The 22,138-nt window shown below is 39.9% G+C and overlaps 1 protein-coding gene across 5 annotated transcripts in view; it reads right to left on the minus strand.

The window, feature by feature from the left end:
* The window catches only part of LOC101174314 (receptor-type tyrosine-protein phosphatase zeta), a 113,926-nt gene that overhangs the window by 14,075 nt on the left and 77,713 nt on the right, over positions 1-22,138 (minus strand). Inside the window, exons 10-19 of one of the 5 annotated variants that reach the window (XM_023952144.1) lie at positions 17,761-17,887; positions 17,617-17,669; positions 16,133-16,618; positions 15,046-15,226; positions 12,959-13,156; positions 10,291-12,306; positions 7,367-7,511; positions 7,189-7,280; positions 2,933-3,018; positions 1,031-1,051 (exon numbers count right to left, since the gene is read on the minus strand). In XM_023952144.1, coding sequence (XP_023807912.1) covers positions 1,031-1,051; positions 2,933-3,018; positions 7,189-7,280; positions 7,367-7,511; positions 10,291-12,306; positions 12,959-13,156; positions 15,046-15,226; positions 16,133-16,618; positions 17,617-17,669; positions 17,761-17,887 — 3,405 coding nt within the window. The remainder of the gene's footprint in view (positions 1-1,030; positions 1,052-2,932; positions 3,019-7,188; positions 7,281-7,366; positions 7,512-10,290; positions 12,307-12,958; positions 13,157-15,045; positions 15,227-16,132; positions 16,619-17,616; positions 17,670-17,760; positions 17,888-22,138) is intronic. The other 4 variants (XM_023952146.1, XM_023952145.1, XM_023952148.1 and 1 more) reach the window with 4 other exon arrangements.

The raw sequence follows: 22,138 nt of genomic DNA on the forward strand, positions 1-22,138 counted from the left end.
GTTGAAAAACACGAAAAAAGGCGGCAGGTGAGTCACCGGCAGCCTGTGCCTCACCTGCACCCCACTGCAGCCGAAGCTGACGAATGCGCTTTACTGTTTCAGCCTTTTTTTCGTCACGAAAGACGCTTTACTTATTTATTTTACTTCATTTTTTCTATTCCTCGCCAACTGTCTGATTACATTGGTGCCAGTTTGTCACCCACTTAGTCTCTTATCCGTCCCATTAGACGGCTAATGCTAACGCTCGGCTGACCTAAACATACATTCCTGACTAAACTAAAAGCTTTAAAGACTCACAGGCAGAACATTTCCAAAATCTTTTAAGGAAACCTTTTTTTTGAACTATTTGTGAAATCTTCTGGAATAAAGTGTAATGCTACAGCACCAGCTCCACCTAGTGGCCAAACTGAAACGTCATCCAGGAGAGGCAGAACAGAATAATCTGCACGTTTTTGTTGGAGCTTCTCCGTTTGAGAAACCATGTAACACTGTCCGGTGTTACCAATCTCATTGGTTTATTATTGCACTAATACATTTTACAGTATGTGATATATAGTTATTTAGATTATTATTAAAGATATATAGATAATTATTGTATTTCTATTTATAAATGTCCAAATTTGTCAACCCTGTCAATTCAAAATTTACTCAAATTGAATCAAGTGGATTAAAACGTAAAACACAAATTCACGTGATCCAGGCTCTAGTGAATCGAATCGATTCTGGAAATTATTGGTGATATCCAGCCCTAGTATAGTTGCAAATCTACCGCAGAAGGTTCTTGTTTGACAAAGGATGCATTTTATTTTGAAAATTACTTCTATGTGCTGTTGTCAAAAGTTATTTAATAGAAATATAACACTTTCAGAATTCAATTATTGTACATTTTTAAAAGCTACATTTTCTAAATGAATGGCCACAAAAATATAAATCTATGGTATTTTTCTAAGCAGTGGAGTTGCAGACCCCTGACTCAGGAGGAGTCAAACATGTCTAATCTGCAGCAAAGGAGGGACGCTCGGTGTCTTACCTCATACGACTCTTTGACAATCTAATGTGAAGATGCAGAAAGCACGACGATGGTGGTGGAGATGGTAGGAGGAGAGTGGGACAAGATGACAGACAGACAGGGAGTCAGTGCAGGTTCAGGAATCTGGGGTTCAGGTAAATACAGAGAGGCGGTGCGAGTGGGAAATATGCAGATTTTCTCATCTGAGCTGAAGGCTGGAAGCTATTTTGGCGGTGATGTAATATTCAGCACTGTGGGTGCAATCTCTGGCCGATATCTTCATTCAGGAAATATCTAAAGGTCTGATTTAAATAACCACTAAATTGCTTGAAACAGATTTTTTTGTTTGTAACATCTGTTGTGAAAAAGCCTGGTAATAATAATAATGAGGACACAATGCAAAAAAAAAGATATAAGTTACATCTTTTAAAGCAGGAACGGGTTCATAAAAATGTTAAGAATCTGGGGAAATCTCTGTAGGCTGGGGGCAAATCTAGACAATCAAATCTGGTATTGGGGCCTTCAGGCAAAAGTTGATAAAGGACAGAAGTGATTCTGTAAAGGAATGAAAAACAATACTTGGACCAAAGCTGGTCCACACAAGATGGATAATGGACTACAGTCGTCCTTCATTATTAACAAGAATTACGTTTGAAAACAAATCCACGATTGACAAAATCCACACCGTTTTATTTTTTACAATAATTAAAGATGTTTTAAGGCTCTAAAACCCCTGACAACACACTTTCTACACTTTCCCCAGACAGGCATGAACATTTTCTATGGAGAAAAAATAGTCACACCTAATTTGTGTGTGTGTGATTCTTGATTTGTAACTTGTGTCTTCATGTTAGTGTGTAACTTTGGATTTGTGTGTGCATAATTCTCTATTATAAATAGTACACACCAAATACCTGATACACACACACACTCACGTTTCCAGATTCCTGCATAGGTGATGCGTTCAAATGCTGCTACAATCTTCGGTCATCAGAGTTTTCCTATTAGCCTCCTTGAACTGAGATTGTCAATAATATCTAGTAAAAACTTCATATCTTTTTTACTTTCTAAAACAGATACACCTCAACAGTTAAGATTTGAAAAAAAAATTAAAAATCCATTTTGAGAAGACTAAACACGTTTTTCCATAACTACTTTTCCATGACTAGTCTCTCCCTCGTGGCAGTGCCGCACAGCCTCATGACAACGCCTCTGCCCACACAAATCAGGTGTGCAGGATAGAGTAAAACAACAAACTGCATCCACTGCAAAAACATGGTTGAATAGTAGAAGAACAGAGCTGAACGGAACGACGGTCCAGACTTGAATTTCTGATATTTCTTCCTTTTCTATTAAAGCTAAATTTAATTCTTATTCCTAAAGTTTATATATTCACTTCATATTTTATTGTTCTTTTGAAAGTTAAAAAAAAAATTAAAAAAATCATAGAGATATAATGTACCAAAAATTGTTTTTTTATTTGTGTGCGATTACAAATTCATTTTTGGAAACTGATATGTGATGTCCAAGTATGTAAACTTTCTGATTCAAATGTTTGTTTGTTTTGTTTGCACTGCTCCTTCGCTATATTGACTCATACTCCGGTATAACTCATTGTGCGACTTATACTCTGGTGCTACTTAAACTCCCAAACATACGGTAAATATTGCTGAACACAGCCTTCCTGCAAACAGTGCATTTAAAACACGGCAGTGCATGGATATTATCCATCAACACTTCTGCAGATGTGATGTTAATACAGATATGGAAGCACATTAAGGAGCAATGACAAATGGGATACACTTCATCGGAAATTAGTTTGTTTCATGCCGTACAACATTTACAGAGAAAGCGGATAAATGATCCCAGAAATTCTCCTGAAGGAATTCTTGCCGTCACGTTTAACAGAAAAATGTCACGCACCTCAAACTCCTTGGAGAAGGTGTTGGTGCTGTGGAGCTCCATGACATGCTTCACAAACTGCTTCACCGTCAGTGGCTCGTGGCCGTCTGGAACCCAGGAGCAAACGGGTCCCTTCAGTTTATTAATGAAACCCTTAAAAAACTACAGCATGTGATGACTGAGGTATTGCATTCTTAACAGCAAAAATAAAAAAAGAAACAGAAAACAGATTATAGGATACAAATCAAAGTAGGTCTTAAAATGTAATTTGGGGCGGTGAGGACCTGGTTTGATGAGGGGAAGGGTGGTAAACAAATCTCTCCCTTAAAGTGGTTTACTTTTATACTGAGGAACAAACCAGCTAAAAAGTGTTAGTTAGAAGAGCTGCTCGTTTTGGATTAATTTCTTCTAAAATAAGATCTGATTAGAAAGCGAAGAAAGACTGAAATTGGATTCATTTCTTTTCATACTTATTATTTGCCATGTTTAAGATACTTCTTTTCTTTTTCTCTTCAGCTCTTTGATCCTCAAAATCACTGTTTTTTTTATACTTTTACCAAACGTACACTGAATTGTGCTCATTTGAAAATTAACCAAAACCTTGAATTGGTTGCCAGAGTTTCCTGAAGCAAACCTCTGGAAGACATAACTTAGTGCTCTCTTGTGGGGTCCAGCTGACCCCAACCCTTACATTGACATGTTATCTTCCCATGACAAAGGTGAACAGGATTTCATGTCTGCCATGGACACCAGTGAAGATAAAAAAAAAAATCACTGAAAAAAAAAGTTCTGTGGGCTGTCTTGAAGGCTCCAGATGACCCCACCCCCAACGTCAGCGTGCCTTGGATAGCTCAAGGGCTACTTTCACCTTTCTTACCTTTATGTGTTGTATGCCTATGCTACAACATGTCGCCTGCAACATGCCTGAAGAGAAAAATTGCTAAAGCATTTTTACTCTATCGCCTCACCAAGTGCTCTAAGATCTTTAGACTACGATTTACCTACAGTCTGCCCATATCCACCCATAAGGGTGCAAACTCTCACTGCTGCTGGTTGATGTAAAGCTCAGCTGGTGAAAAAAGACAAAGTAATCTCTGATCTGTGTATGTCTAAAATTAAACCTTGGTGTGGTTTACTACAGTGTGAAAACAAATGAACTGTAAATCTATCCTCTAATTGCGAGGTAACACAGAGAGAAAGTCACGTAACTGCTAGGCATTTTGGGTAAAAATAAGTTAGAAAAGAAATAGCTTGAATCAAGAAAAATGTTGCAAAACATGTTGTAGGCAGAGCAGTACATAAGACTATGGTCACATATGCCAAAACGCCAAAGCGTGGCACCATAGATGCAAGTTTTTCTGCTAAATCAGCAGGTGGCCACACGGTGGCATTTGTAATCAGGAGGCAGCAGTCGTATTTTTACAAGCTACACAGCAGCTTGGCCACATCTGGAGGTCATGGTGGAGGTCCAGTGACGGGCGGGTGGCAGGAAGGCAGCAGCGCGGTAATTGACTGGTTGGAGGGTCTCCAAGGTCTTCAGAATCGTCAGATGATCAACCAAATTCAGAATGCCACCCCCTGGCCCTGTGCTGCCGACCCACTGCCACCGTCTGATTCTTAGAAGTTGTACAGTAGCAGCACAAGCACTTGATGAGGGGCTGTTGACATGGGCCGGGGACCCGGTAATAACCAGATGACAATCTGGCCATCCCAGCCACTGTGGGTTCGAATGGGGAGACGGCATTGATGCTGCATTAAACTCATCATGGCGTTGGTTGCACCACAGCGACTCCGAGATCTGCGTATTGATAAATTGCGGTTGATGCAGGGAATAACTCTAAGAAGACAGAACATGGCCCTTTCTTTGTTTGGAGGATTGTTGTCTAAAAATGTGTAATGTATAATGTGTGCATAAAATCTGAGTTGCGAATGACCAGTGGTGCAGAATGGCCCGCTTTTTATATACCCAATACCCTACTAGCGGCATGATGATGGTTACACATTGTCCATTCAGAGCTGCCGGCCATCCAGCTGCCAGTATATTATAGTATATTTATTGTGATTTTCAAAGCTTTAAACAACATCACACAAAAGGAACATTCAAATCTGGCATTAAAAGTAATATTAAAATATGCATACACACAAAAAAAAAAAAAAAAAAGGGACACTTAAATCAGCAGTGAGATGTCTTTACACACGCACTTAAGTCATTGTTTAGCATTGAATGGGCTTGGAAAAAACTTATATAGGGATTCCACAAGAGTTTGAAGTTTTTTTCTTTTTTTTTAACAATATATGTCAACCTTTCCAAAGCTAGACATGTCATCAATTCTTTTGTCCACATTGTAATCGAGGGTGTGTCCATGCTCCTCCACAACATTGCAATAATTGTTCTTGCTTGTAAAAGCCCAAAGTCGATGAGCAATGATTGTTTCTGTGTTACGACAAAGTGTTGAGGGTATATACCTAACACACATAATCTAGAACACAACGGAACATTATTTCCAATTATATGACCAATATATCCAGTTACACTCTTCCAAAAGCATTGGATCACTGGGCATTCCCATAAGCAGTGGATTAAAGTTCCTTTATCCACTTTGCACTTAACACATATGTCTGGAATGTCTGGGAATATGTGGTTGAGTCTACTAGGTGTAAGGTATGTGCGCATCAACCATTTATATTGCAGCAGCTTAAATTTGGTGTTGACTGATTGTGTCTGAGCTTTCAAACAAGCCATTTCCCATTCATCTTCAGAGATGTCTTCTGATATGTCGATTTTCCACGCTTCTAGCTTTTGTAAAGAAGATTCTTTTGAATGTGTTAAAAGCAGATTGTAAAACAAAGAAATCTGTCCTTTTCCCTCTATGGAAGATTTTATTAATTCTTCAATTTTTGAGAGTGGAGGTAAGGACAGTTGTTTCTGTGCAGAATAAATGAAGTGTTTTATCTGTAAAAACTTAAAGAAATGTTTTCTTGAGACATTATATTTCTCACACAGCTGACTAAATGACATTAGGTTGTTGGATGTGTAGAGGTCTGAAATTTTTTTAATACCCTTGGTGAACCATATCTTAAATCCACCATCTGCTCTGCCAGGTAGAAAGTTATTATTACCCCAGATAGGTGAGAATTGTGACAACACCGGTGTGTCTCCAACATATTTATGTGAAAAGTTCCATATCTTAATTGAATTTTTAAGAAAAGGGTTCTTTGTTTGCCTAATTAGCTTTGTAGGGCTAGCTGAATATAAATATAAATTGAGAGGAAGCTCAGATGTTGTATTTTGTTCAATAGTAACCCAAGATGGATGTGGGAGCCCAGAAAAGTAGTACATGTTTAACCTTAATTGGGCTGACCAATAATATAGTTTTAAATTCGGGAGTTGGAGTCCTCCTTTTTTGTATGGTAAACACAGTAGCTTTGTTTTTAGTCTGGCTTTTTTGTAATTCCAAATGAATTGATTAAACAAACTATTAATGCATTGAAAAAAGGTGTCTGGTAAAGGAAGTGGTAAAGCCTGAAAAAGATATAAAAATTTAGGTAAAACAAGCATTTTGATTATATTTATACGGCCAATCATGGATGGGCATTTGACTCCATCTGTTTAACATCTCACGCACTTTGTCCACCAAGGGATCATAGTTTAAAGAAATCAAATGTGTCAAATCATGGCAAATTTTAATCCCCAAATATGTAAAGCCTTCATTTGCCATTGCAAATGGTGAATCCAGAGTTGGGTTCGTTCTTTCATTTTTATCTAGAAGCATTAATGCGGATTTAGCATTGTTTATTTTATATCCTGATATAATTCCGAATGATTCAATTAGATTAATTAATTGGGGAATGGAGTCTTTCAGGTGTCCCCCAATTCTTAATGACTTCATCCCTGTCTGACTGCTGCATTCCAATTGTTTTTCAAAACTTTCAGCTTATCTCAAAGATTCTGCCGATGCCCCCCGTAGCCTAAGTGATGAAGAAGAATAATGACATAGTCTGTTTTTATTTCAGGCCAAAGTAATTGTTGTAAATGTGTGATGTTTCCAGATGGACTATTAGTATTAACGTAGTATCAGAAGACTACCTGAATTGAAAGGAATTGATGCTACACCTGCACTTTTTCACCAAATTTGCACCATTTTTTTAAAGCAACAAAGGAGCTAATTTTGGCAGAAGTGGAGGCTGCTGATCAAAGTACTATATGCTATATCTTCATCTCTTTCAAAAGCACTGATACAGCTGAGCTGGGGGGGAACTTGATGGGTGGGACTCACCTGTTGCCATCAGCAGTGGAGTGGACGGAGCAGATATGACTTTAGGTGATGTGGTGTCGTCTGGATAGAAATGAGCCGCCTGGAAACAGTTTCTGTGCCACAAAGAGACCCAAGTCCACATGGGTGTGTTGGGGGGCAGTTGGAAACAAAGTAACTGAGGATTTAAGAGGATTTTTACCTCCAGTAGATGAGTATGCCCACCAGAACCAGCAGGCAAAGGATGGTGAGAGTGGAGACGACAGCCAGAGGAACCACAGTCCTCTTCTCCGTCTCTACGCCTTCAACCAGCCCAACCCGAGATTCATGGCTGCTGTTGCTGCCCTCTGCAGGAAGAAATGGGAAGGTCACATTTTTACCAGAAATGGGGGGGGAAAACTATGGAAAAATATTTTTACTGCAAAAACAGCAACAAAGATCATAAATGTTTGAAACTTTTATCAAGAAAAGAAACCAAATCTGAACAACAGGCCAAAGGTTTTATGTGAAAACTGTAAAATCAGTTAATGGCCTCTCTGCTCTCAAAGCACCTGTTAAAAAACTCATAACTCAATTGCAGCATTTGGAAATTGGCGCCAATTTAAAAAAAATGGACAAAGAAATCGATAAACTACTGAAATTCAATGATATGTTGAGTTCTGCTTGGGTTCAGGAACAAGATAGTCTTTTAACACCAATCCTTTCTTTGTTGCTAGCTGCCAAAGCAGGAAGACATTGGTGTCTACGAGTATTTGCTGAGACTCCGAAACCACCAGCTCAGTGGGCTTGTGTTAGAGTGTCCGGCCTGAGACTGGAAGATTGTGGGTTCAAACTTATGACGAGTCATCCTAAACACAAGACTCTAAAATTGGGACCCAGTGCCTTCCTGCTTGACACTCAGCATTAAGGGGTTGGATTGCACGGTTACACCACCAAATGGTTCCCAAGTTCTTGGCTGTGTCTACAGCTCACCATTCCTCCGGGAATGGGGAAAATACGGAGAATACATTTCACACACCTAGGTGCGTGAAATGCGACTTCAACTGTTGTTTCGTGAACTTGGTATGGACACAAAAACTTTGAACCAGCATTTCTAATGCTACGTTCACAACGCACATTCAAGCAATCACGCTTCTCATGAAAACTCCATGGAAACGAGCATAAATGCATGTTTTGGGCTTCCATGTTCTAAACTCTTGAATTCATGCGTCACTGTGCACATTTCTAAGTCTGTTGTTGGGGTCTACATACAAAACCCACGGCAATTGAACTTGTGTTGAAAGTTAAACCAGTTGAACTTAGACCAACTAGGGACTCGGATTTGGTAGTGTCGTATGGGTAGCATCCTTTTCAACTGCCAACTGGTTTAAAATTGATCATAAAGAGAAATTAATAATTGCGGCCTCTTCAAACTGTACGTACATGCGCTACTACTGGGAAGCAACAGTCCAGTGTGAACACCGTATGCTTTCAGCATGGGTCAGGACTCAATCCTGACCAAATTAAGTGTACTACGACTTGACCAAATGAATTTTCCAGTTTGAATACATCCTTAGTCAACAACAAGCTAAAATGACCTCTTTTGAGAGAAAGTCCTATGTTTTTTGCAAACCTTAAACAGTTGATTACTAGAAACATTTGCAACAACAGCGATAATGTAAGTATTTATAAGTGCTTCAAAGATCCACTCGTATCATCTTTTGATCTGCAGTATTTTCAAATTGTTCCCAGTAGTCTTTTAATTATGATTATGATGATTTTAGCCAAAAAATCTGCGTCGTTTTCTAGGATATAATTTCTGCAGAGCGGCAGTAGATCATTATAAATTTACCTTTCAGTTGTCAGTGGGACTGATGGCGTGGAGCATTGACTGTATATGAGAACTGGACTGAGTGTGTGTGATGTCACTCACGGAAAATGGCTTACTACTGACTTCAGCGAAATGAAGCTAATTCAGTCGCCAGTTTCCCCGATTTGGACGTCGCCATGTTGGAGCCAGACGACAGTGATTGGTCCGAATGGTCTGAGTCAATGTTTCTGTGGCAACCACTCACACCAATCAGGAGTGAGCTTGTTGGAACTCCACACCCGTTCAACTGAAAGCGCTTTCAGAAGAATCCGTCAATCAAAGATTGAGGTGGGGGCCAGTAGGCCAAACACATGCTTTAACTGAGGCATCTGATTGGTCGGTTTAATACTTAAATAACTTGAGATGAAGAAAAAGATATCATGACATTTTTTTTGGATTAGAGTTAATGAGTGTAACTACAGGAATGATGGGATATCAGCGGAGGCTTACATCTGCCAACAGTGCCACCCACAACTCCGTATCAAGTTTCAGATGAACTTCTCTCGCTCTTCAGAAACTATGTCCTATAAAATGACCCAGGCTTTTTGATTTTGCCTAACAACACCATAATGATAATTAAAAGACCACTGGAAACAGTTTTACAATAGATCAAAAGGTGAACGGAGTAGGACTTCAATTCCTGCTGAACAGTCTAAAGTTTTAGTTGTTTCTCTAGCTGAAAAAATGTTTTGAAGGATTTGAACACTTTCCTATTCATTCCCATGGGGTTGAAAATCCTATATTTTGCACAGTATTTTAAGAATCTCAAAGCAAAACCGTAAAGACAGTGCAAGCAGAATTCTTCCTCTACTTCTGGAAAGGTGACAGAAAGTGGAAAGAAAATCTCACTAAAGTGAATGGTGAATGGTAAGTGATGTTTACCTTTATAGTGCTTTTCTACCTTGATTTAAGGGCCAAATCGTTTTTTAAAGCCACAGTCCCATTTACTCACTTTGTGCTTTAAGTCTTTAACATAGCAGCTTTAGCTCCAGGTTAGGTTATTGTGACTCGTCAACCATTCACACAAAACATTTCACCAAAGAACAGCAGCAGCCTTGTACTGATATGCAACACTTGTCAAAAATATCCTGATTCACTTTTATCGTGTAAACGTCAAAAAAATCATGGAATGCCAAAGAGCAGGTGATGTTTAGATGTCGCTGGAAACATCTCTGGTGTTTAAGGGTTAAACCATTCAGACAATTACCGGTAGTTTTCCTGCCATCCTGTTTGGGTGGAAAGGAAAGAAGAGGCAGTGAAAAGTTCAAACAGTTTACCTTTGGCTTGTGTTTGCTCCTCTGCTAGCAGGCTGGCATCTGTCAGTCTGAGCGCAGTGACGGAACGACCCGGTGAAGGATCTCCCCTTTTGTAAGTCAAACGCTCTCCAAAACCACCTCCCCCTCTGTTCTCTTTGCTCCACCTTCCTGCATGTTCACCACTCTTCTGACCTGCTTCACTCTCAGCCCCCTTTGAGTCTACGATAATAGAAACCAGCTTGTTGACACCTGACTGACCCTCTTCATCATTGCCAGTGAAAACCAAGGAGGATTCGGCAGAGGAGGAGTTTTTCCCAGCTGGCAAAAGGAGCACACCTTCTCCTCCTGGTGGGTAGTCCATCTCACTGCTCCCAGAGGCAGACTCAGTACCCCCTCCAACCAAGCTTTTTCCACCTCCACCTTCCTCACCATCAGTCCCAACAAACTCCCCAGAACCACTCATATCTGGACTCCCACTTCCACTCTCTGAAGTCTCACTTCCAGTCTCTGGAGTCCCACTTCCACTCTTTAGAGTATCTGAAATCTCACTTCCATTCTCTGGATTCCCACTTCTACTCTCTGAAGTCTCACTTCCACTCTCTAAAGTCTCACTTCCACTCTCTAGAGTCTCTGAAGTCCCACTTCCATTTTCTGGAGTTCCACTTCCACTCTCTGGAGTCCCACTTCCACTCTCTGGAGTCTCAGAGGTCCAACTTCCACTCTCTGGAGTTCCACTTCTCCTCTCTGGAGTCCCACTTCCACTCTCTGGAGTCTCTGGAGTCCCACTTCCACTCTTTAGAGTATCTGAAATCTCACTTCCATTCTCTGGAGTTCCACTTCCACTCTCTGGATTCCCACTTCTACTCTCTGAAGTCTCACTTCCACTCTCTAAAGTCTCACTTCCACTCTCTAGAGTCTCTGAAGTCCCACTTCCACTCTCTGGAGTTCCACTTCCACTCTCTGGAGTCCCACTTCCACTCTCTGGAGTCTCCGAGGTCCAACTTCCACTCTCCTGAGTTCCACTTCTCCTCTCTGGAGTCCCACTTCCACTCTCTGGAGTCTCTGGAGTCCCACTTCCACTCTCTGGAGTCCCACTTCCACTCTCTGGAGTCTCCGAGGTCCCACTTCCACTCTCTGGAGTCCCACTTCCACTTTCTGGAGTTTGTAAAGTCCCACTTTCACTCTCTGGAGTCATACTTTCACTTCTGCTGTCCGATGTCCCTCCAAATGTGTTCCCTGGTGTGATTGTTTTCTCCTCGTTTGTTTGTGAGTGATAGCTTTCTGTCATACTAAACTGTCTCCCGTTGTTCTTTGCCCTCTGACAGCCCATGTGCATCTTTTCCTCTGCCTCACCCCTCAGCTCATTCTTCTCCTCTGTATCCAGTTCCTTCTCAGCATCCAATTCACTTCCTGAAGCTTCCTTATCTCTTCTAGCTGCCAACTCAGCTCTCATCAGTCTGTTCCTTTCATCATTGGTGGCTACGCCTAAAAAAACTGAAGCATGAGGTTGAGCTTCTGATGCTGTATCCCATTCCCACTTGAATCTACTGCTGTAAAGTCCAGAGCCTAACCCACTGGTCTCCACTGGATCATATGACCAATCAAAACCCCTCAGAGAGGAAGTGACAGAATCTGTGTCTTCATTGCTGCCAGACTTTTTTTCACTCTCATGATTAGGCACCAACTTGAAGTTCTGCCTAGGATGAGAACCTTGTTGAGAATAAGAAGTAACCATGTGTGATACAGAACCAGTTGGTAGAGGAGTTGGGTTCTCTGAACCCAACAACAAATGAACCAACGATACGTCTTCAGAGGACATGTTTTCATGGAGAGGAGTATGGTAGTTTTTGGTGATGGATCTACTGAAGGCTTTGAGTGAGGGACGTGTGGCGCTGACTGTCGTTCCTTTAGTAGAGTAAACGCCTTTATAGATAGAAACCACAACGGTTCTGAGGTTGATTCCATTCAGCACATTAGAAGAGTCTTTAAAGCCAGAAGACTCATCGATTATTGGCTCCTCATTCGCTGCTGAATTTACTGCAAAAACAAAAGCCAGAAGCAAAAATATTGATCTTCTTTGGAAAACTCAGTCATCCAAATAAAGATGGGGTTACTTCCAAGACACACTAGAGCACTTTAGGCTTCAGAGGAAAGAGATCTGTGCACCATCAAGGTAAGATCTTCATTGATTTCTCCCAAGAGAGACACCAGAAAAGATAAAGACAGATATACTAAAGTAAGGCCAACTTTTAGCCTTGTAGGATGAAAACCACCACCAGGGGAGGATTTACTACATGCTACTCACAAAGCTTGAGTGGAACTGCATAGACCTTTAGGAAATGAGGAAAGTTTGACCTTGTCCACTGACATGCACCAAGAATGGCAGAAAAGCCAAGCAAATTAGCCACTGCAGAGAGCAAAAAAGCCACTAATGATCACTCCATGTCTAATCAACCAGATCCTATCATCATGAATGTCATTAATGCCAGCAGAATTTACCCTGCACCACCAAACAAAATGCCACTTTGATTACAGAGCACAGCAGTGATGACCCACACAGACATAGAGTGAAAAAAGAAAAAACTAGCGCTAAACCTACCTGTACACTTGTCATGTTTAACTCATTTGTCCTATAACTACTTTTAGGGGGGGACAACAAAATGATGCACAAGAATGTGTTTGGTCTTACCATTGAACATGGGCTGAGTTGTGTGCAGCAGCACTTTGAGTAAAGAGGAGGTTGTAAGCGACTTGTAGACTGATTCTGCAAGAGTGTTGCTGACAGTTGCAGAGTTTATCTTGATGGATGAAGGGGTGGAGGACTCTAAGATGGTGGATTCTGGCAGAGATCTGTTCGGCAGTAACAGTCTTTTGTCCTTTTCTGTCACTGAGAGTAAAATGTTCAGAAGGTTGACTCAGTGGCACCAAAGACGGTATGAACAAGAGACCAAAACACAAGGTGTCAAATATGAGCCATAGACTGTAAAAACAATGGACGAATCGAGGCGTGAGGTCACCCATAGAAGATTCCTTACCTCTGGTAAGGTGACGGTGACAGTGATTGGTCTGAGTTGCTCAGACTCCTCGTATCTATGGCAACGACTGTCGTTAAAAAGGAGTGAGCTTATAGTGAGTTCCACCTCTTTCTCTACCTCTTGAACGCTGCGTTCCCATTGACTATGAAATAGCGCAAATTGGATTCGCGATAATAAATTCACCTGACGGAAACGCGTCAATTTCTAACAAACTTGCATTTATCCACACATAAACATGTGTGCGCTTGGAGGAGATGGTTTTTGAGGCGTCTCAAGGAGGACATATTTAATAAAAACTGCAATGGAAATATTTTTTTGAATTAAATGAGTCATGTGACCAACAACCCTGCACAGGTAGACAGATTGCATCCATTTTCTTAACCTGCTGGGACCACAGAGTTACCGGAGCCTGTCCTGGTTACTTTTGGGCGAAGGAGAGATACAGCCTAGAAAGGTTGCCAGCCTGCAGTCGCTTCACCAGATCCTGGCATAGCAGCTTGCTATCCCCGGCGGAAGCGCACGTTAGCTTGCTATGCCGGCACCTGGGCGGCTGGTTGGCTGCAGACAGAGTGCCAGACAGTCAGAGCAATTAATAAAAAGATCCTCTAGTTTGATTTTTGTTTCTATTCCCCCCCCCTGCTGGTCACAGAGACACTGAAGTAGCGGCAGAAAGATGTTTTCGCCGTGGGAGACTGAATGACTTCATAAACCCAGACACGGAGACATGATTACCCAGGCTTTTGTAGAACTTTTTAAAATGAAGAAATCCGATCTTTAAACATCCTCAGTGTCTTCCAAGCATTGTAATGAGATATACACAAACTTGTAATTTGAATGTATCTGCCATAAATCAAAGTATTGTTCACATCCATGTTTTTGAATGACTTACCATGTGAGTTGGTTTGAGTTCACATAATTGGGATTTAATGGAAATAGCAGAATTGTGTTTTATCGACATTTTTAGAAATGTAATAAAGTTATGCGCATTTGTGTCATGGAAAGCCAGACTGCATTCGCTTTCCCTTTTTACAGTCAATTACGCAGCTCGGGAGAATTGTACAAGCCACTGAGAGAGAACCATTTGAACATTGGAATCTGCCAACAGTCATTTTGCATTTGCTACCCTTTATTCTTACTTTTGGAGTTTTTCACTCCTGGTTCATCTGCGTTGAGACAAGAGACACAGGAAATTCTTTGTTTTTTTAACACTTAAGACTTTAACACAGAATTTTAAAATGAGAAGGAAAAGCCCTTAACGGATGACATGGATAAAGTCTGCTGCCATTGGCTACCCAAAATCAGTCAAACCCCTCAGATGTTTGACGTCAGATTCACATGCTTTTATGAGGCTTTTGATTGGTCAGTTGATAACTGGAATAACTTGCGATAAAGAAAAAACATCTTTTAAAAAATTTGGATTAGAAAGAAGATGGTAAGAAGAAAGTATCAGTTCAAGAATGGTCATTTTGACCAATAGAATGACTGAGTAACAGCTGTTTATAGAGATCTATGGGATTTTGGCTTCTTCAAACCAGTGGGTTCTTCCAATTTGGGAACACGAGAGGGGAGTGGTTGAGCTGTCCATTGTTTTTACAGTCTATGGTATGAGCTCAGTTCAGCCAGTCATTACCATCTACTGTTTTCACCAAAACCCATCCATGGTAAGGGCTCAACTCAATAACATCCTGGACATAAAGTTCTTTTTTATGCAAAAAGGGTAGAAATCTAGATCAAAACTGACCTGGTATGGCAGAGGCAGACACTGTTAAAGAGGAGGTGGTGGTGGAGTCCAGTGGAGAGTGGGTGAACATATCCTCGTAGAAGATTTCTGTGACTTGGGTGGTGTCCAATGGAGGAGTGTACAGGTCTATGTTAGGAAAGCCGCTTTCATCTGTGTGCTCTGGAGGCTCATTATGACCAGACTGTAGACGGAAGAGACAGTTTAGTACTTTATACCACTCAATTATATCTATCATAAAGGACACTAGATGTCTTTATGAGAGGATACCAAGTTAGGAAGGGAGTTTTTGGCTTCATAGACTACTTGGTGTTTAATCCCTACAGAGTAACCGGCAGAGAGACCAGGTCACTTTGGGTACATCCATGTAGGGACATAAACTTTATGCTACGTTCACACCAGACATGATGCGCGTTAAAGAACACACCAAATGAGCATTTAGCCCATGGTGTTCACACCAGACGAGCAGGGAGGGGATTCTTCTTCCTCTTTTTCTACTGTTTAGTAGAAAGACTTGGTATCATATAATTACAGCCTGATCATTTTTAAAACCTTAAGAGGGACACCATACATACATCACTACCAAGTCCAAGCCCCTGATTGGTCAAAGTTTGACCGGCGTTTTGTACAGAAAGCCATAGCCGCCGTCATAGAAACTTGCAAAGCGATACGTCCACTTAAGAGTCTTGAACGAGAAAGACTACATAGACTTTTTCTTAAAAGTGGTCGTTTGATCGCAGGTTGTCGAAGGCGGTGTGTACGTAACTTCACACCAGTCTTGAGCGCAACCCAATAACACCGGAGCTTTGGCTCCAGTATTGATGCTCTTTGAATTACGGCAATGCTTTGACCATTTACGTAATAAACATTAATGGAGTCTGAACCTGAGTAAAACAGCTTTGCTCTAATATCCAACACTTTTTTGCTGCAACACTCATCAGCTAAAAGCTGTTTTTTTCAGCTTTAAAATCCAATTACGTTTATTTTGTAAATTGTTGAAGAATTGCATTATTTCAAAGAGCCTCAACACTGGAGCTAAGGCTCTGGTGTTCCAGGGTTAAATAGTTGCATTGTTTTGGTGCAGAAGTACCTGAGCTGACAACACAGACAGAGATGCTTCTTCTGTGATTTGCCGTCGGATTGATGGTGGAGCTGTCGTCTGCGCAGCCGGAAACAGGAAGCCTGGTTGCTGGGTTATGCGAGTGATCCAAATCGCGCTGTTGCTAGAAAATCCATGATTTGTGACGGGCTGCTGTGCTGGTATCAGGTGCTTACTCTCAATCCAGTTGTGGTCAGAACTGTGGAGCTGGGACCTGTTTTGGCCTGATTTGTCTTCACCGTTGTGGTTGAGTGGAGTTTTGTTTGGAGCGGTTGAACCAGGAGGGGCTGAATCAATCTGCAATGAGCTGTGTTGGTATGTCTGGGTCTTGTCTGTGGGCTGGTTCTGAGGAGGTTGGGGATGGTTTTGGTAAACTCTAGTCTGCTCTACTGGGATCTCCTCCACTGGGCTGTGATCTGGGGTTAAGTCCGGTTGGTTCTGGTTGTCTGATCTTTCAGGGTCATCTACTGTTGAGACCTAAAGAAAGGAGAATGACAGACATTTAGAATAAACTCTTCTCTGGCTTTAATCACAGACAAACACACAATAAGCCTTTTTTTTAAAGTTTATCTATGTTTTTTTAAGTGGTACAAATCATTTAGTATAGACAAAACGTAGTCCCATAAAGATTTTGACCATTTCTACATTCAATTAGCTTAGCTTCACACTCAGCAAATATTTAGTGTGTAAAAAAATCTTGAGTAGTTCACTTGAGGACAGTATGGACTAAAATGAGGCCTGAGTAGGATTAAAAAAGAAGCATAAAGCAAAAAAAACAGTTGATCCTGATAATCCTTTGACTTTAAAGTCCCACTCCGATCATCTCTTGATCTATTTTCAAAGCGTTCCCAGTGGTCTTCTTATTATGATCATGCTGTTTTTAGCCAAAACCCTCTTCTGGGACATAGTCTCTGCAGAGCGGCAGTAGTTCATTAGAAATTCATCTCTGAGTTGTGGGGAGGACTGTTGGCGTGGAAATAGGCCCGCACTCATTTCCCGTGATCCCTTTGTTTACACATTCTCTCGCTAGCTTACAGCCCCTCACACCGGCAACCTAACATTAGCGCAGCAACAAAAATGGCGAGCAATATCAAAGCTATCCAGCCGTACAATTCTGATCCAGATTCCAGCTCAGACGGGGAAAACAAAGATGTACGTCCATCTATTTGTCTACAAGTGGATGCATTGGAATGGAGCAGAGCAGTGAGCTTATGGCCCTCCAACTGTAGTTTGTATGTAACAACCACAAACTTTTCAAATGACATTTTTTCAATTGCTCCTGATTCACCACAATTTGAACAAAGACATATTCAGAAACTCAGTTCTAACTTTAATTTTCTTTAGAAATAGAATTTATCATAATTTTCACAGGAGTGGGGCTTTAATGGATAGCAAGTGTTTGGGTTTCTTTTACAGCTTTAAAATAAGAAAAAATAAAACACAGATGAATCCACAGATTATGGCGGCGTCCTTACTGCTCTGTGGACGTTGGACTTTTCCGTGGCAGTGTCAGGTGTGGACTCACTCTCTAAAACAAGGAGTATTAAAAAATAAAGTCATTTGACAACAGTGAGTTTACCAGATAGAAATGTGTGCACTAAACTAAATTGTGCTTTTACCAGGGTCTTCCAAAGGCATGTCGACAATGACCTGGTCGCTCCATCGTCCTCTGAGGCCGTTAGCACAGTTAGCTACCACCTGAACAACATAGCTGCTGTTAGCTAACAGGTTGGAAATGATGGCGCCCTGCAAATACAGACAAGAGTATTTTAATTACACACACAGGGTTCAAAACATGAAAAAGATTTGCTTGAGGGGCTTTAATAATGCATATCAATTTTTAAAGCTTTTTAAGTGTATTATCTTGTTAATTTCTCATTATAAACAATTCCAAAGTGTTATTTTGATCCATTCACGCATTTCTGAGCATTCCTCTAAAAACCTGCACTCTGAACACCAGCCCCTCCCAATCTATGACATCGAGCGGGTTCTCACATTGTGACATCACAAAGTGAGAACAGCCCCTTCCAGGAAAAGTCTGTGCTGCCAGCCCCGCCCCCAGTATAACACACACGCCCACTTTCTCTGTGGAGCTAGCGGTAAGTCCATCTTTGTAAAAGATGGATGTTGTTTGTTTTCGTGGGTAAAACGCAGACACGCTCCTGAGGCTGGCCGTCGTGAAATGGGCGGCACCCACAAGGAGTGAAAGGCGGAGTCTTAGAGATCGAGTCAATTTACTTCCGTGTAGGAAAATGAACCCTGAAAATAACTCGTATTTCACAAGAAAATTGTTCTTTAGTTTGCTAAAGGTAATTTTTTTTTTTTTTTCTTCCACAACTTTTTATTTAAAGAATTAGTCATGACAACACAGCAACTTCAATAATACCAGTTACGTTTTCCTTATAAAAAGACAAAAAGCAAAAAGGAAAAAAATAATTAAAAAAAAAAAAAATTTATAAAAAAAAAATTATAATTACATAAAACAAAACTTAACAACGAACATTGCTTCTCTTACATGATACCATCACAGCTCTCCTTTTCAAAAGCTTTTAAACTGAGATTGCAAAATTCCGTGCGGTTGAGATCAAAAATCTGTTGAATCATCTAATAGTTCTAATTTTTGAATATAATTAATAAAGGGTCCCCAAATTTCCTCAAATAGGTGTTGTTTGCTTTTATGGATATACATTATTCTTTCCAAAGGAAGGCAATACAACATTTGTTTTAGCCACTGATTTATGCTAGGTCTGCTCATGTTTTTCCAAGCCTGTGCAATACACCTTTTAACCGTTAAGAAACTGATATCAATAAGTGTACTCTCTGTATTACTAAAATTATGTTTCACTGGATACATAGTCAAAAGAAATAGGGTAGGGCTCAATGTAAGTTGTTTTGAGATTATTTTTTCTATTGGAATTTTAACTTCTTCCAAAAAGATTTGTATTTGGTGACATTCCCACATGCAATGCTTCAATGTGCCTTTAAATCCACATTTTGCACAAACATCTGGTATGTTCTTATTATATTTATTTAGTTGCACTGGTGTCGTATATAAACGCATTAACCATTTAAATTGTAGTATTCTCAGTCGACTGTTAAAAGACATAGAATGAATCTTACAACATGCCCTTGTCCAATAATTTTCATTAATATTGAGTGATAAGTCATCATTCCATGATTTTAATTTACCATTTGAGTTCTCTGATATATTAGATGTCAATAAGTTATAGAGGTCCGAAATTATGCCTTTTCTTAATTTGTTTTTCATCATCTGGGTTTCCAGCTGTGAAAAAGGAATTTTGTTAAGACTCTTTTGGTTTGCATTCACAAAGCTTCTTAACTGAAGATATTTAAAGTAGTGTTTTTTATCCAGGTCGTACATAGATTTTAGCTCCTCAAAGGACATAAAGGTATCAGACTGTAGGGGGTACAAATCTCTAATTGTTCTAAGTCCTTTGGATGCCCACGTTTTAAACGTTGTATCCATTCTTCCTGGTACAAAACACTGGTTACCCCAGATTGGGCTGAATTGTGATAAAGAATTTACTTCTTTTAAATAGTTTTTGACCTCAAACCAGACCTTTATCATGTGTTTCAAGAAAGGATTTTTGATGTGTCTTTGTAACTTTCTTATTTTATCGGAGTATAAGAACGACGGTAAAGGTATTTTTAAATTGTGGGACTCCATTTACACCCAATGTGGATTATTCTCATTAGAGAAGTAAAACATAATGGAGCGCAGATGTGTAGCCCAGAAGTAATGCTTAAAAATAGGGCATTTTAGCCCCCCTCCATCAAATGGTAAGTATAGTAAAGTAAGACGGAGTTTAGGTTTTCTGTTGTTCCATATAAAGGCTACTGTGATTTTCTTTAACCAAGCAAATAATTCTAGAGGGGGTGCCAGAGGGATATTTTGGAACAAGTATAGCAGTTTTGGCAATACGTTCATTTTTAGGATATTTATTCTTCCCATTATAGTTATGGGCAGCTTCATCCATCTGTCTATTGAATCTTTGATTTTTTCTTTTAAGTAATCATAGTTACGTTGGACAACTTCTTCCAGCTTTGGTACAATTACCACTCCTAAGTATTCAAAATGTTCTACTACTTTAAAGTGAGATGTTTTGGAAGTGGGGTTTTGCCTTTCCATAGAATTTAGCATTAAAATTGAGGATTTTGCATTATTCACTTTATATCCTGAAATACTTCCAAATATTTGAATCACTTCCAGCACTGCTGGGATTGATGAAGTAAGGTTACTCAAATATAAAATGACATCGTCTGCAAACAAAGAAATTTTGTGTTCAGTGGGTCCTATTGTGATTCCAGTTATCTGTGTATGTGCACGAATCGCTGCTGCAAATGGTTCTATTGCTAAAGTAAAAAGCAAAGGAGAGAGAGGACATCCTTGCCGACATCCTCTCTTAATTTTAATTGGCTTAGAGAAATTTCTATTTGTTAAAATTTCCGCTGTCGGGTCTTTATACAAAATCTTGATCCATTTTATAAAGTTGGATCCGCATCCAAATCTTTCCAAGATACTGAAACGATAGGGCCACTCAACCCTATCAAATGCTTTTTCTGCATCTAATGACAGGAGAGCAGTATCTCTGTTTTCTTTTGAATGATATTTAAATCTCTTCTCACATTATGAGATCCTAGTCTTCCAGCAACAAAGCCATTCTGATCTCTATTTATTATATGTGGCAGAACGTTTTGGAGACGCCTTGCTAACAATTTGCAAATAATTTTAAGATCAGAATTCAGTAAACTAATAGGCCTCATATTCTCGCATTTGTTAGGTGGTTTACCTGGTTTTGGCAGTAATGTGATAAGGGCTTGATTCATGGAGAGTGGAAGACATTCTTCTTCAAATGCCTCAGTAAACATTTCCAGTAGGGGTGTTAGCAATTTATCATTAAATTTTTTATATATTTCAATCGGAATACCATCTGGACCTGGACTTTTTCCTGATTTCATGTTTTCAATAGTTTGTGCGACTTCTATGTTATTAAACTTTAAATTCAAATTGATCTTATTCTCATTTGAGATAACTGGAATTTTCAGCCTATTTAGGAAACTATTAATGTCAGTAGGATTGCAGTTCCCTTGAGCGTCATACAGTTTCTGGTAATACTCTCCAAAGGCGTCGTTGATATCTTTTGGATTGACTAAGTTTTGTTCATTTTTTGTGATACATGTGATAGAGGTTTTAGTTTCCAGTTGTTTTATTTGCCATGCCAATAATTTTCCAGCCTTGTCACCTTGTTCATAAAATGTTTGTTTTAACCTTAAAAGGCTCGATGCAGCCCTGTTACTGGACTGTTTGTCATATTCTGCTCTTAGGAGTAATAACTCTTTTTTTGCTTCCAGATCCCCATTTTCATAAATTTTTTGTTGTGTGTGTTTTATTTTGTTCTCTAGTTGTGCAAAATTTTGTTTGTCTTTCTTATTTTTATAGCTTGTGTAACTAATTATTTTTCCTCTAAGAAATGCCTTAAAGGCATCCCATCTAATGCAGGCTGAAGTTTGATCTGTGTTGAAGTAGAAAAAGTCATCTATTTGTTTTCCTATGTATTTAACAAACTCTCCGTCCTGCAGCCATTTGTGTTGGAATCGCCATCTAGGAGGGTCGCTGGATATTTTTTCATCCCTGTATACTAGGCAACATGGAGCATGGTCCGAAATTACAATATTGTCATATGTACATTTTTGGATTTTGGACATCAATTCAGAAGAAATTAGGAAATAATCTATACATGAGTAGGTTTGAAATGTTGCAGAATAGCATGAATAGGCCTTGGTTTGCTGATTTAATTCCCTCCAAATATCTAGCAGTTTTAGTTCTTTCATTGATCTCAGAATACTCAATCTACAGTTGTTATGAGTTTGGTCGGTTCCTGTGGATCTATCCTGGCTTGGATTTAAGGTACAGTTAAAGTCCCCAGCTATTATAAATTGCCCGGGCAGCGCTGAAAGTGTAAGGAACAGGTCTTC

The sequence above is a fragment of the Oryzias latipes genome, chromosome 23, assembly GCF_002234675.1.
Source record: "Oryzias latipes chromosome 23, ASM223467v1".
In the NCBI taxonomy this organism is placed as follows: Eukaryota; Metazoa; Chordata; class Actinopteri; order Beloniformes; family Adrianichthyidae; genus Oryzias; species Oryzias latipes.